Source organism: Aristolochia californica, unplaced genomic scaffold (assembly GCF_029961685.1).
Source record: "Aristolochia californica isolate CCGP_79_NKW_82.1479 unplaced genomic scaffold, dmAriCali1.0.hap1 SCAF_11, whole genome shotgun sequence".
NCBI classification, from domain to species: domain Eukaryota; kingdom Viridiplantae; phylum Streptophyta; class Magnoliopsida; order Piperales; family Aristolochiaceae; genus Aristolochia; species Aristolochia californica.
The window spans coordinates 12,244,042-12,258,333 of record NW_027181782.1 but is presented as its reverse complement, the minus strand read 5'-3'; the positions used below and the strand labels follow the sequence as shown (position 1 = coordinate 12,258,333).

Genomic DNA, 14,292 nt, shown 5'->3' with positions numbered 1-14,292 from the left:
TCACTCTTTGAGAATTAGTAAATTTCCTCATTTCTTAAGACCAAAAATCAATTGATCATGTCTGATTACAATCATTTATCCGTTGGTAGCAATTTCAAGTCATGCTTTGTCATCATCGAAATTTGAGGGCCCTTGATATCTAACGTTGGCCTAACAGAAAACTGGCCTGATTTTTGGAAACAAAATTGGCTGAATAAAATTTGGAAGTATCTGTGTCATCAACTCCTCCAATAGTAGTCATACTTCAACACCAGAATACAAAAGAATATCACATAGAACTTTACACCTTGGAAGTTGACTAAAACAGCAAGAGGATGTAACTCCATTTATATGGTTTAGACACATGCATGTGTATATAAAAGACTCAAAAGAATGCTTTCCAGTCTGAAACATACAACGAGTGCATGCTTTGCACACAACACCTGAAAAAGAATTAAGTTCCATCAGCCTCCAGAGAAGAGTGGAACAGAAAGCACAAACAGAGTCACCACCCTTCCAAGCTCATCCCAAATTTAATCGTATGCTGATATCTGAGTTGCACTAACAGGGCCACTCTTTTTCTTCTTTTTATTCTTTTTTCTATATACATAAAGAAAGGTAGAAACTAAACTGAATTTGTGAAAGAGAAGCAATTTGTCACAGGAACTAGCAGTCAATACCACATTGGCCTGCCGCAGTTTTTTGGGTAGAAGAGGTGAAAGGATCAATACGGACCCACAGGAGGGAGAAGATGGAAGCAAGGAGGATTGACCAGACAATTACAATTGTTGGGGTCCGGTTTTGGCGGCCCAGTAAACCTTTGAGGAAAGGATAGAGATGGACAATGACCCAAAAGGCAAAGAAAATCCTTCCAAATAGAGGACCCCAGGACTGGTAACCACTGTTAATTGCATATGACACACCGGCCACAATGCCCACCATGTTCACAACAAGAACAGTGGTGGGAGGTATCAAAAGGCTCGTCCACTTGAACACATATAGCTCAAAAAATTCCCCATCATCATCAGAGGCCTTGGATGTGACCGTGAAGTTGGTGTCAATCCCTCCAAGTACTTTCAGGAGACCTTGGAACACAGCAAAAAGATGAGCTGAGGTGCCACCAATGACCCAAAATTGTTCATTCCTCCACCAATCCTCAATGCCAACTCCACTCCACCGAAGTTCCAGGATTCCAGTTGCAAAAATGGAAATAAAAAGCAGAATAAACCACATGCTTGCAAAGTTGCTTATCTGCATGTACACCAGTGCACAATATTTCAGAAAATAATGCAAGAATAAGAAAAGCATTGGAAAACATTCATAAAGGCAAAAATATGTGACTGATGAGGATATACATCCAACCAATGTACATACATATGACACAAAAAAAAAAAATTAACACGCAAACAAACAAATCCAACCATTTATTAAATGCCAAAGAGAGAGAAAATCAAAGGCATACAGAAAGTTATGGCTTGTATGGTAACATAACAGAACATTTTTTCTCCAATAGAATTTTTTTTTTTTTGAAGTAATCCAGAGGTCCAGCCAGAAGTTTTAGCTCATTTACAAGTGAATTTACATAAGTATAAAAGAACTGATTTGACCTGGAAACTCCAACGGCAATTGCTAAGCAGTCAAGACTTACATGCAGCATCTGACCGTTAAAGTAACTGATGACTAACATTCATTACCATGAAATGGTGATAAGAATATAAAGCACCAAGGGTAGGACTCATGTTTTTTCAATTTCACCAATTTCCACAACATAGATGTACTCTTGGACACATGCAAGCTTTGTGGGGCAACACCAACGCTGCCTACCACACTAACTACAGCATGCAGTTGATATCACTCATTTAGGAGTGGTTTTTTAGTTGAACTGCACTATAAGGCTGATCCTTTTTGCCATATATACCTCTCCTAACAAAAATATGCCAGAAAGAGATCCCATGTGTCAAATACGCTCTTAATGGCAATGGGGAATGTTAATAGTTACAATTTTATAATAAGAGTGAGAGAGAGGAGAGAGAAAAAGAGAGCCCTCTAAGGCTGTTAAAGACTCACAGGAGGTAATTAGCACTGGTTTCCATCTATTTATTTTTTAAAAATTTAGTTGCATGGTTTTAAGCACTGGTATTGGATGATATCAGACACCTGACACTCAATATGGAATGGCTGGTCTGAGACAGCTCATACACGGTATTATTATTCTTACCAACATTGATACCTATTGCTTGATACACAATGCATAGTGATGACACAGAAAATATAGGTTACTCATGTAGCATTGGCCTACAAGTTTTTATATGGAGAATAAACCAAATGCCCTGATGGCTTGGATGATTTCAGCGATAGTTATTATGCATATGGATGAGTGCACCTGACTTTTTGTGCATGTACAACTAAGCAAATGTATAAACAAAACTATGCAACATAACAAATTTAAAATAAGAGAGAAAATTAGAAGGATGCTGACCTCGGGAATGATAAATTTTCCTGTGAGAAGGCAAACAGCTGGTAGTACACAGTATGCAAGAAGTGGGATGGAGGTCAGAGGATAAACAATGGTGTTGATGTAGGCGAGCCTCTCCAGTAACTTCAACCTTCCGCTGTAACCATACCATATTGGGCAATGCCTGCTCAACAAAATCTCAACTGATCCAAGGGCCCACCGAAGCACTTGATTCAGACGATCAGAGAGATTTATGGGGGCAGAACCTTTGAAAGCTGGACGAGGAGGCATGCAATAGATTGAAATCCATCCTCGAGCATGCATTTTGAAACCAGTGAGAATATCTTCAGTCACAGACCCATAGATCCACCCAATCTAGGTACAGGAAAAATGCTTAGTGAAATGTGATTAAAGAGTCACAAGCTTGTTCTTGGGTGACAAGAGATTTGTCTCACCTCTTTGCCCCATTCTGATTTGTCCTCGTAACCACAACTAATGACATGGATGGCCTCCTTCAGAAGTGTGGCTGGATTTGTAGAAGGTGGTATTCCACCCTGCTCCGTAAAGGTGGATGCAATGAAAACAGGTGACTGCCCAAAGCGCTTCTCTAATCTCTTTTGGGACAAAAGTAATGATCTTTCATCATCGTACTCTACAAATATTAGAGCCAGTAAGAACCTTCTACTGCTTTTACTAATACCATCTTTGCTCAAAAAGAGCTTGCATAATCCAAAAAGCATCTGACCACGTCAAGTGCATGAAATAACCACAATAAAAGAAAGCCGAATGTCCTCTAGCACAAGAACAGATCAAGCCCTTGAAGCAGATATTCTGGGTGTGGTGTTTTTTTAGTAATGAGGAAAGAGCAGAAATCTGGCACATGGAAATTGATGTAGATCTGAAACCTTCCAGGAACACTAGAGCCGAAGAAAACAATTTCATAGGTAGCATGAGTTAAAATTGGTATAATGTTCAATATCGATCCAGTTCAACAGAACAGAAGAGCATATCTTTTATTTATTGTCATAAAGCTCCATGCCATGTCACAGACAATGGCATCTCCCACCTTTGTCCGTTATAACCATTACAAATTAACAACATGAAGCCATGAATTCTGATTATTAAAGAATCTCAACATTGTAGTAGTAACTAAAGCAATTCAGTAGATTGGTCACTGACCAAATATGAAAAGGAAAATTGGAGAGCTCTTGCATCTAGCACTCCCCATAAGCCCATTTCCCTAATGACCAGGACAACTCCTCCAATTGGTGTCCTCAAACCTTATTTTGATAGCAGCTTTCTTGGGAACCCGGAGGTGTAATCTAAGACCATACCAGCCAAATCCTTCTTTCATTTTCTGGTCCCCTTTTATTGCTGATTATACCACTATAGAAGTCCATGGCCTCTTCAATGGTTTGAAGATCTACCTAAGACATGTCTCGGATCCGATGATTGTGGTGGAGATTCAACAACTGCCATACTTTGGGCCAAAGGGGAAGAGCAAATATGGCTAGGGATATGACCAACAATTTATCCAGATTGAGGACATTGCCAAGAAAATACTGATTGAGTGGTGTCACCTCCCCCATGAGGCAAACTGTGCTGCTGATCATGATGCTAAGTTGGGAAACTTCTGGCAGGAGTTAGTGGTTTCTCTTAGGTTGGGTTAATTTTGTTGTATACTTCTTGCTTTGTTGGGTGATTTCAATTTCTAGCTAGTCCACTTCTTGCCCTGGTTGTTCCTTTTTCTTGTTAATAAAATCTTTTAGCCTTTTTTCAAAAGAAAAAAAAACTGTCACAAATGAATAATTAAATTTTAAATATGATCAGTTTGACGGAGCAGCCCTACTTCAAAAGATGGTCAAGAATAACCTTCGTTCTTCTTGTCCAAAATGAAATGGCAAGAGGATTGTCTTACATACCTTCAACCCTCTCTTCGGTGTCTTCTGTATTGAAGATAGGAATGGTAGATTCAGTTCTTTTAATTGCCCCCTTCTTATCAATGTAATCTTTGTTCCCACTCCTCCCCTTTTTCCGAGAACCACAACAGCTCTTCATTATAATGTTTGGTTCCAGGTCAGCTTCCGTTAGTACTGGATCATACCCATATAATGCTTGCCTGTTGAAACAACAACCTGTCCCCACGTATACCGGACCTTGGATGCCATCAAGCCCTTTCAAGTTGATCTGCAGAAGAAGTCATTTTATGAGGAAGAGCTAGCCATTAAATGAGGATAACAATATGAAGTGATTCAAGTAAACATCATACATCAAAGAAGACAACATTCCGATTAGCATATCGATCATGCAGATCAATCCCATCAAATCTCTGAGGGAACTGGATATAACATGTCTTCTTTCCAAGACTTGGGTCCATCATGAAGCACATCGCTTCCCGAAGAGCTTTGCTGTTATTGAAGTAGTGATCACAATCGACATTAAGAAGATACGCACCATTGGTGAGAACTGCAGATACCCTAATCTGCATAACACCATCATTGTAATAAACATACATGTTAGTACTCATCTTAAACAGGAAAACAGTGCTAGAGTAAAAGATCACTAACCAGTGCATTCATAGCTCCTGCTTTCTTATGGTGCTGGAAGCCAGGGCGCTTTTCACGTGAAACATAAACCAGACGAGGTAATTCATTGCCATCAGTATCTAGTCCACCACTGTGGCCTAAAAAGACCTGCAGTTTCAGAACATGAGTCATGTAAGAGTAAAGACAGATTAACCAGTTTAAGAAAAAAATTGAGGATCAGGAGAGAGTGAATAGACCTGGATCATTCCCGGGTGGTCCCTTGGATTATTTCCAGGCCATGAGGTCCCATCCTGCATTGTCCAGCCCTCCTCAGGGGTTTTCTGTGCTTTGGCAACAAGTGCATTGATTCGTACTTTGAATTCTTCGTACTCCCTCTATTATACAAGTTGGTAAATTTGAAATTAGTGACCACATAAGCTCATCAAAATTCACTGTTGCATCTCTTAAAAGTCATTATTTAACTCTGAGAATGATCTATTTTTTTTCTCTGTAGGGCTTTCGAGAAGAAAACTCAATAACATTAGCTACATCCCCCCCCCCAAAAAAAAAAAAACGAAAAACGAACAAATGCAATATTACAGTCAGTCACTTTTAACAATAGTTATTACTCTCAACCCCCTGATCTTGAAATTTAATTACACTCACCTCATCTCCTTTAAGCCTATAAAAAAGGACATAAATTGACCTTAGCTTTAATTATAAATTTTTTTCTTAAAAGAAGGGAGTCTAATATTCCTTTTTCCCTTCCTACCACGGGGAGAGAGAGGGAAGAGGTGGGCCCTCCTTTCATTTCAACCCCCTTCTCTTGCTGGCCTCATCTCTTTTATGCAGATAAAATGGGGAAGAGCTAAAGGAGGGGAGGCACACCACTTTGCTCCTCTCTCCTATCAGCAAGAAGAGGGGAAGAAATGGGCCTTTTAAAAAAAATGACAATAGCAAGTGGGCCTTTTTTTCAAAAGAAGAATTATTTTTATAAATTATTCTTCATTAAAATTATAATTCAAGGCATTTTTCTTCAGCAGGACCAACTCAAAAGTTGCCTGAGAATTATTACCTCCATTTATAACCACATTTAAACTGACCTTCATTGCCCTCCGCTCCTTCACAAATGTAGGTTGTACTTTGTCCTTCAAGTAATCTATTTTTTGAGCGAAATAAAACTCAGGAGCCCTAGGCTCAATGTTATACTTCTTGCAGAAAGGAACCCACTTCCTAGCAAACTCTGAAGTCTCTGACAGTGCCTCAAAGGTCAGCATGGCTGAACCATCATCTGAAACATAACAAGAAACTTTGTCCACCGGATAATCCACTGCAAGTATGGACAACACAGTGTTGGCTGTCACAAGAGGGGGTTCTTTTAGGGGATCCACAGTACTAACAAAGATATCCACAGGTGCTAACAGTGAAGGCTCCCCCTCTCTGTCATATCTACAATTACAAAATTTCATTAAACAGGTAGTGAATCTGATGTACCTAGATCTAAACAGATGAGATTAGCAATATAACTAACCTCAGAGCAAGCCTATCCAGGAATGTCTCACGGTTGATAGGATACCATTTTGGGAACTGATCAAGAATCCAAGATAGAGCAAACCAGATCTCACAAATAACAGATACTAGCCACAAGGGGTAAGCATCATTTACTGGGTGTGTCACTCGATATTGGAGGAAGAACCCTAAGATGATAAGTCGAAGTATGATGACAACACGGTAAGGGGTAAGGTGAGAGGACGGAATAGGCACTACTCGATTCAAAGGTTGACGAGCATCATCAGCCCTGCAATGGTGATAGTTCAACAAGATTCATTGAGAAATATTCAAGAAAACAAAAGAACGTATAGACGACACGAAAAAATTCATTACAAAGGTACACAATTAGGTGTCTGCTTACATCGGAATATCTTCACCATTTGAACCAGTTCCTTCCAAATCTCCTTTCTCTTCAGTGTATCTGCTTGTCATGTGCATCAAATTTTTCTCCTGTTTAAGTTTCCAACCTTCGACTCTTTCCTTCCAGTCAACATTACCAAGCCCATATGAGTTCAAGTCCTTGGACGGATCAACAATCCTCACTGGAACTGTATCATGGAATAATCATCCACTACTTAGACAAACTGCCAGCTTGCGAATGGAAAGAGGAAACAGACAAAAGTTAAAAATAACCAAATTATGGCACAAACAAAATAATACCTGGCTGGCTTGGATCAACATAAGGAAGTGAAGTAACACGTTTTTCAGTGGAGCCCAGTGGACCAGATTGCGTAGTATGGATAGACCGATTGTCAGGTGTTGCATTGGGCATTTCACCAGACACCTAAGATGATAGAAGAGTAAATGAGAACATACCAAAAAGAAAGCTTCTAATAAGTTTTTTTTTTCTTTTTTTTTTTTTTGAAAATCATAAAAATTTCATTAAGAAGGAGAGAACAAGAATTTACAAGAGGCAGGAAAAGAGTGCCAAGGACCTCAGACACAGAAACAAAATTAAAAACAAAGAAAAAACTAAAAAACTCTATGAACATGTTAGAAAACAAGAACACAAGTCTTTTTTTCTCTTTTTTTCTCTTTTTTTGTCAAAAAACCGAGCCATATAATTTAAATTTCTTGATAGAACTCATCACACTAACCATCTTCTAAGTCAAGCCACATTGGTGGCTCCTTGTTTTGAAAACCTTTCACTTTCAGAACTCAACAAGCTTGAGTTCAAGATATCCCAATTTCAGTAAATAAGAGTTTTTTGTTGGAAGATGGGCCCAAGCCAACACGACCGAGGAAGACCCACAAGTCCAAGTATGTTAGAAGATGAGCTCAAGCTCACAAGACCAAGGAAAACCCACATATCCAAGAGAGGTGGAAGATGGGCTCAAGGCCCATAGACCAAGGAGAAAGGCCTACAAGCCCACAAGTGATGGCATGATGGCAAACAAAGAGCCGTCTCATAAAGAATGCACTGATGTTATTAGTTTAAGTTTCAGGGGCATAAGTGTAATATTTTAGAATTATTAATCCATAAATTGAGCTTCGGGGGAAGGGTTAGGACACAAGTTCATAATCTCTTTCTTCTTTTTGTTTTCTCCCAACATGTCGTCTCCCTTTTTCTTCATGAGCTAAATTCATGGAGTCCTAAAAATCAAAACTTCTAACTGCACATTGAATAGGAAGGGACTTGCATTCGGCAGGGGGGACCCGCTTTCTCCCTTACTCTTCAAAGTAGTGGTGGAGTATCTATCTCGATTAGTTCGCACCACTAAATCGGCTGGATGGCTCCAACCCATCTCCTCCCAGGCTGACCTTGACATCCCCCTGTTGCAATTTGCGGATGATACCATCTTGTTTGGCATTGGCACAGCTGAAGAAGCACAGCGTATTAAATCCTTTCTCGGGCTTTTTGAGCCGACATCGAGTCAGAAAATCAGCTAGAGAAAACTTCTTTATTCAGCTTCAATATTCATGAGAGCACCCTCCATAGTATGATCGAGTTTTTTGGATGTCAAATTGGGACTCTTCCCACTCACACTCGGGACTTCCCCTCTTCATTGGAAGACCGATCAAGCAACTCTGGAATCCAATAATAGAAAAACTGGAACAACGGCTGGCTACTTGGCGGGGTCGCTTTCTTTCTTCTGCAGGGAGGCTCACCCTCCTTCGGGCCACTACTGATGGAATTCCTATTTTCTTCCTCTCACGTGGAAATTTGCAACCATATTGATCAAATCCGTAGGAGGTTCCTTTGGCATGGCATCAGTGATATGTTCAAGTACCACCTAGTCAATTAGGAGGATGTCTGTCAACCCAAAGCTTTGGGAGGGCTTGGTTTGCGTGTAACTAGAGACACGAATTCGGCCTGCCTTTTGAAATGGTTCTGGAACTTCAATGTCTATCCAAATACAATTTGGAGACCTCTGGTGGCTATGAATCTTCGCTTAGATGGAAGATGGTGGATCACTAGTGGAGACCAATGCCGTCTCTCACTTCTTTGTCGCTCCCTCTATCCCTTGATTACTTCCTTTCGTACCAGAATCAACTTCTATGCTGGCAATGGTAATTCATTTTTGGTCAGATTGTTGGTGCAACGGTTTGGATCTAGGCAGATCCTTTGCCCCTCTACTCCCCATTTGCTCCTCTTAGAATGTCATGGTTGCTGATTTATGGACCTGTCCTGGGTGCAGGAATTTCTATTTCCGGCATGACCTTACTGATTCGGAGGCTATATTAGCCTCTCAGCTTTTATCAGATATGCAAGATGTTGACATTCGGCCCACCACTTTGGACAAGCTTATCTAGGCTCCTGGCCCCAATGGAATTTTTTTGGTCTCCTCTGATTATCTGCTCATCACCGGCAGACTTGAACCGCGGCCTCCTCACATCAGCTCTACAGCCTGGAAGATTATAGATCTTCCAAAGATTCGATTATTTTTGTGGAGCACCCTCCACGGTATGATCCTCACGGTAGACAATCTTAGAAGAAGAGGAAAAGCCACTCTCTGCAGGCTTTGTCACCTATGCTCCCAAAAGGACGAAACTATCCAGCACCTACTACTACATTGCCATTTCTCTTGGAGAATCTGGTTCCTGATCCTTCGACGCATCGGCATCACATTTTGTATGCCTCAGCACTTATCAGAAGTTTGTCAATTCCTCCAACACATTCCCATGTCCAAATTGGCTCGTATGATGGCCTTTGCTTGCCTCGGGTACATCCCTTGGCTGATTTGGTAGGAGAGGAATAGTAGACGATTTGATTCAAAATTCCTCTCAACCAAAGAAATCACTGACTTGATTATGGGACACATCTCTACGTGGCTACACACCAAGGATGCCTTCAGCGCATTCAGTGGCTCCTCTCTGAGAACTAATTAGTGGTGCATCATGCAAATGGCTGGAAACCAGCGCCCGCGGGGGGGGGGGGGGGGGGGTGTCCTTTCCTACATGACTGGGGTCTTGGTTCCACACCGTGTCTTTGCAATATTACTCCAATTATCGCGGATAGATGAACAAGCAAAGGAGGAGAAATGCTTCTTAGTAAGGAGCCATGTTGAGATCTGGCTCACCACACGATCAGCGACCTTTACTGCGGAATCACTTCTAGCATCAAAAAGCTTGCGGTTACGCTGATTCCAAAGCCCCCATGGAATGAAACCAGTGCAAGCGGATATCATAAGCTTTCCAAGCCCAGGAAGGGGAGAACCAATGGCCATCTTGTTGAAAGAAATCAAATCAGCGGCATACAGAATTGCAACCCAGTCTTAGAGAGGATGGAAGTCCACATAGTCCTCGAGAAAGAGCATTGGAGCAGGATGTGATTGGCTGTTTCGACCTTAGAGTTGCAGAGAGGGGAAAGAGTTTAAAATAGAAGACATATTCTTCTTCTAAAAGTAATTTTCGCATCATAAAATTTGAAAGCATGCCACCTGCCATCCAAGGTTGCACATTCTTACGTGACTGGGATCTTGGTTCCACACCGTGTCTTTGCAATATTACTCCAATTATCGCGGATAGATGAACAAGCAAAGGAGGAGAAATGGTTCTTAGTAAGGAGCCATGCTGAGATCTGGCTCAACACACGATCAGCGACCTTTACCGCGGAATCACTTCTAGCATCAAAAAGCTTGCGGTTACGCTGATTCCAAAGCCCCCATGGAATGAAACCAGTGCAAGCGGATATCATAAGCTTTCCAAGCCCAGGAAGGGGAGAACCAATGACCATCTTGTTGAAAGAAATCAAATCAGCGGCATACACAATTGCAACCCAGTCTTAGAGAGGATGGAAGTCCACATAGTCCTCGAGAAAGAGCATTGGAGCAGGATGTGATTGGCTGTTTCGACCTTAGAGTTGCAGAGAGGGGAAAGAGTTTAAAATAGAAGACATATTCTTCTTCTAAAAGTAATTTTCGCATCATAAAATTTGTAAGCATGCCACCTGCCATCCAAGGTTGCACAAAGCTTTGCAAGCAATTGCCTATCACTATGCTGAATGAGAGAAGTCCTTCGCACTAAATTTTTGGGACCTGTCTATCGGTCTTTCCTGAGCAATCCATGATGTTTACCAGGGGGAACCCCGGTTCTTCTTTCTAAAAGTAACTTTTATATTGAAAGCATGTCACCTGCCATCTAGGGTTGTACTGGGATTTGTAGGACATTGCCAACCACCACGCCAGAATGGAAAAGTCCTTCATGCAAAATTTATGGGTGCTTCCGGTGCAATCCGTGATATTTCCCACGGTAACACCTATTCTGCCATTTGAGAAGCACCTGGCTAGTCCCCAGAGTTTCTTGTTGGAGAACTAGACACTACAATGAGTTTAAATTAGAAGATCTATTCTTCTTCTGACCCTTTATCCAATTTTTTTTTAAAATCAGCCACATGAAACTAATCCTAAGGTACTGGCTGTACTATGGGAGGTAACTGCACAGAGCCTCTGAAATAGGTACATAAGTACAGGGCACTTAAATACAAACAATTGTGCCCCTTGAGTCTACTTCAGTTATCTAATTCATCCTACACCATGGCAAAATAAAAAATAATAATAAAAAAAAAACTGCAATATAACTTGAACACCTCTTATATGACATCGACCTGCAATTTCAATGAACATCCATCTGATGTGCAACACACCAGGCAGGCCCTACATTTAAATGGAGGGCCTATAATGGCATAGCAGTCTTGAGTCAGACGATCGGGCCCAATAGAGTTGGGCCCACAAGCCCATGAGAGGGGAATCCTTCTCTTCTTTTATGTCATGATTCAACAACTAACTAAGGAGAGCAAACTGCAAGGAGATGTGCTTAATTTTCTTAATTTCTCCAAGGAAGGAAGCTTTCTAGTTGATTGTGGTGAATTTTAGGTCATATGACATATCCAACTCTTCACGTAGAAATGAATGTGCAGCATTCGTTAAGATGATGAGCAAAGCCTTACATAGCCTAGAAATAATGTGTCACACTTATGTAGTTAAGAAGTGCTGCCAATCACATATGAGGTCATAAATAAGGGAGGAAAAGAAAAGAGTTTAGGTATTTGCCAAAGGATTCCAATAATACCAGATGTTCATTTGTAAGAAGCGGAACAGGTTCGTGTCTCGAGGAAGCTGAGAAAGCAGTATCTTCTCCTTGTCCTAGTGTTTGCCGTTGAAGACTGGGCTTTTCATTAGCATGATCGTAGCTGAACTCATTCTCAAGGTCATCCACATCAACTTCATCATCATCTCCCTCCACTCTAGGACTCCCTGAAAGTGCACCAGAATGATTAGATGTCTCCAAACCCCATTCAGACTCTGGCTAATATCACTAAAGGTAGAAAATAGAAGCTAAAAGTCAATTGACTAACCTTTATGCCGTTTGTACCTAGTTTTGCACTGAGGGCAAACCTGGTTTCCTTCTCTTCGCTCGTACTCATAGCAAGGACGGCAAACTGGGAAGGCACATTCATTGCATGCAACAAAGACATCACTAGCAGCTGTCAGCCCTACAGTATCACCACAGATCTGACAATTTTGGCCACTTAAGTGTTTCAGGGGTTTAGGCTGCAATGCATGCAAGAAAAGGTACATGTTAACCATAATCCTGAAGTCAATTATAAAAGTCTTAAAAGCTAATAGCTGCACTAACTGAAACCTGCAAATTCAGCAATAATACCATCACATGTCAATTTAGCACATTACCAAAAAGAAAATACCCCAGATATACATGTCAACAGAAATTACATAATATAGATACAGACAAAGAATCTTGTGAAGCACCAGCCACAATAGTATCAGCTTAAAATGAACATGTATAGAACAGAATTAAATTTTTTGGATGAAGTGTCCAATGAATGACTGCTAAAAAATCTAAATGCAGATGAGGAAGTAAGGATGCCACATATTCATCAAATTGATGGACCGCAAATTACTTTTAACAATAACATACACAAATATGGAAAATTATGAAGAAAATCCATTGGATCTATATTTTTCACTCATGAGATAAAGAAGCAAGCAAATTATATTGCTCAAACTAAAAGACAGTTTATATGGCTAAATATAACCATCTCTCCACTTTAAAGCCAACTTCAGATCCTATTAGATAAACAAGTATTCAAACTACATTGCTTGAAGTAAAGACAGAGGATTTGGTCAAATGTAACCATTTCTCTCCAGTAAAAGCTAATGTCAGATACTGAGACCCAGACATGATACAGAAATGCCACAATCAGAAATTAGCCTGAGACATTCACAGGGATCACCAGCAAAATTTCAGACGATTAAAACCTTCTGATCAGCCATCAAAATGAATTTATAGCCAGGTCAATGAGCAAAAAAGCATACAGTTATATCACACAAACTGCAGTTGCACACAAACATGCGCCTTTACGACTGCAGCAAGAACGGAAATTATCTACATTTGACATAATATAGCTACTATGCAGGAAGAAAAGTGAAAGAGATGATCCCCAAGTCAGATACGGAACTTAGACCAGATCCAAAGATCACACTAACAAAAGCACAGTCCTAATCAGTTCTCAGCAAATTCAGTTGTCGTCCAGATTGTAGTACTAAGAAGCTGCAAAATTCGTTATAAACAATGGAAGCTCATGAAGCAACAAACATCAAGAACCATGGCCAACGAAATTTAAAGTAAAGCCCAATCACAATACAGAAAAAGAACAAAATCACAAACCCCATTTTCTCCATCGTGCCGAATCCTCACGAGCTCGTTCTGCTTGTGAGAACCAGCGACCATTCCAGCATTTGCCTCCATTCTTTCAGTGGGTCACCAAAAACAACACAGAAGAAGGAAAAACAGAAAAGGCTGCCCTCTTCTTGCACTTTGCCTGTCAAATGAAAGTTATGAAGCTGAACATCATACCAGTTCCATCCCGCAAGCGGAAATCTTCGTGGACAATTTACTGAATTCAGAAGTGAACAGACCACCTCTTTGTGCTTTCATGAACACTACGCCCACCAATCCATCATTTTCTCAGCGCCTCATTCACACTTTTTATCAGTTTCTACCTCTCTTACATATATGTATATAATTACAGTCTCAACCGGATCCTCTGTCTGCTGTCTCATCGCTTTCCAAACTCTACCAATCTCTGTCACGCATAAATTTTCAATTGAAAAAATCGAAAACCAGATGATTATTAAACCATGATTAGATGGCTTGGCGTCTTTTTCTTTTCCTTAAATTAGCTGCTCTGTGACAAACCAATTTTGCACATTACATGAATAAACTATGTGGGTTAAAGACAGAAATCAGTACCTAAATACATAAACATCTCTGGGTTTTAAAGTAGAGCTTATAAACTCTTACAACACCAACTAAATTATA

At 40.5% G+C, this 14,292-nt stretch overlaps 1 protein-coding gene across 1 annotated transcript; it reads right to left on the bottom strand.

Annotated features, from left to right (window-relative positions):
• Positions 1-201: 201 nt before the first annotated feature.
• LOC137944623 (probable cellulose synthase A catalytic subunit 1 [UDP-forming]) lies at positions 202-14,050 on the bottom strand. The gene is made up of 14 exons (XM_068790323.1): positions 13,639-14,050; positions 12,308-12,503; positions 12,022-12,206; positions 7,171-7,294; positions 6,872-7,058; positions 6,491-6,757; positions 6,063-6,408; positions 5,217-5,354; positions 5,002-5,127; positions 4,704-4,916; positions 4,357-4,621; positions 2,890-3,086; positions 2,459-2,809; positions 202-1,230 (listed from the first exon to the last, which is right to left on the bottom strand). The coding sequence occupies exons 1-14, from the start codon at positions 13,717-13,719 to the stop codon at positions 646-648; spliced, it is 3,261 nt and encodes a 1,086-aa protein (XP_068646424.1). The 5' UTR covers positions 13,720-14,050; the 3' UTR covers positions 202-645.
• Between the last annotated feature and the right edge of the window lie 242 nt (positions 14,051-14,292).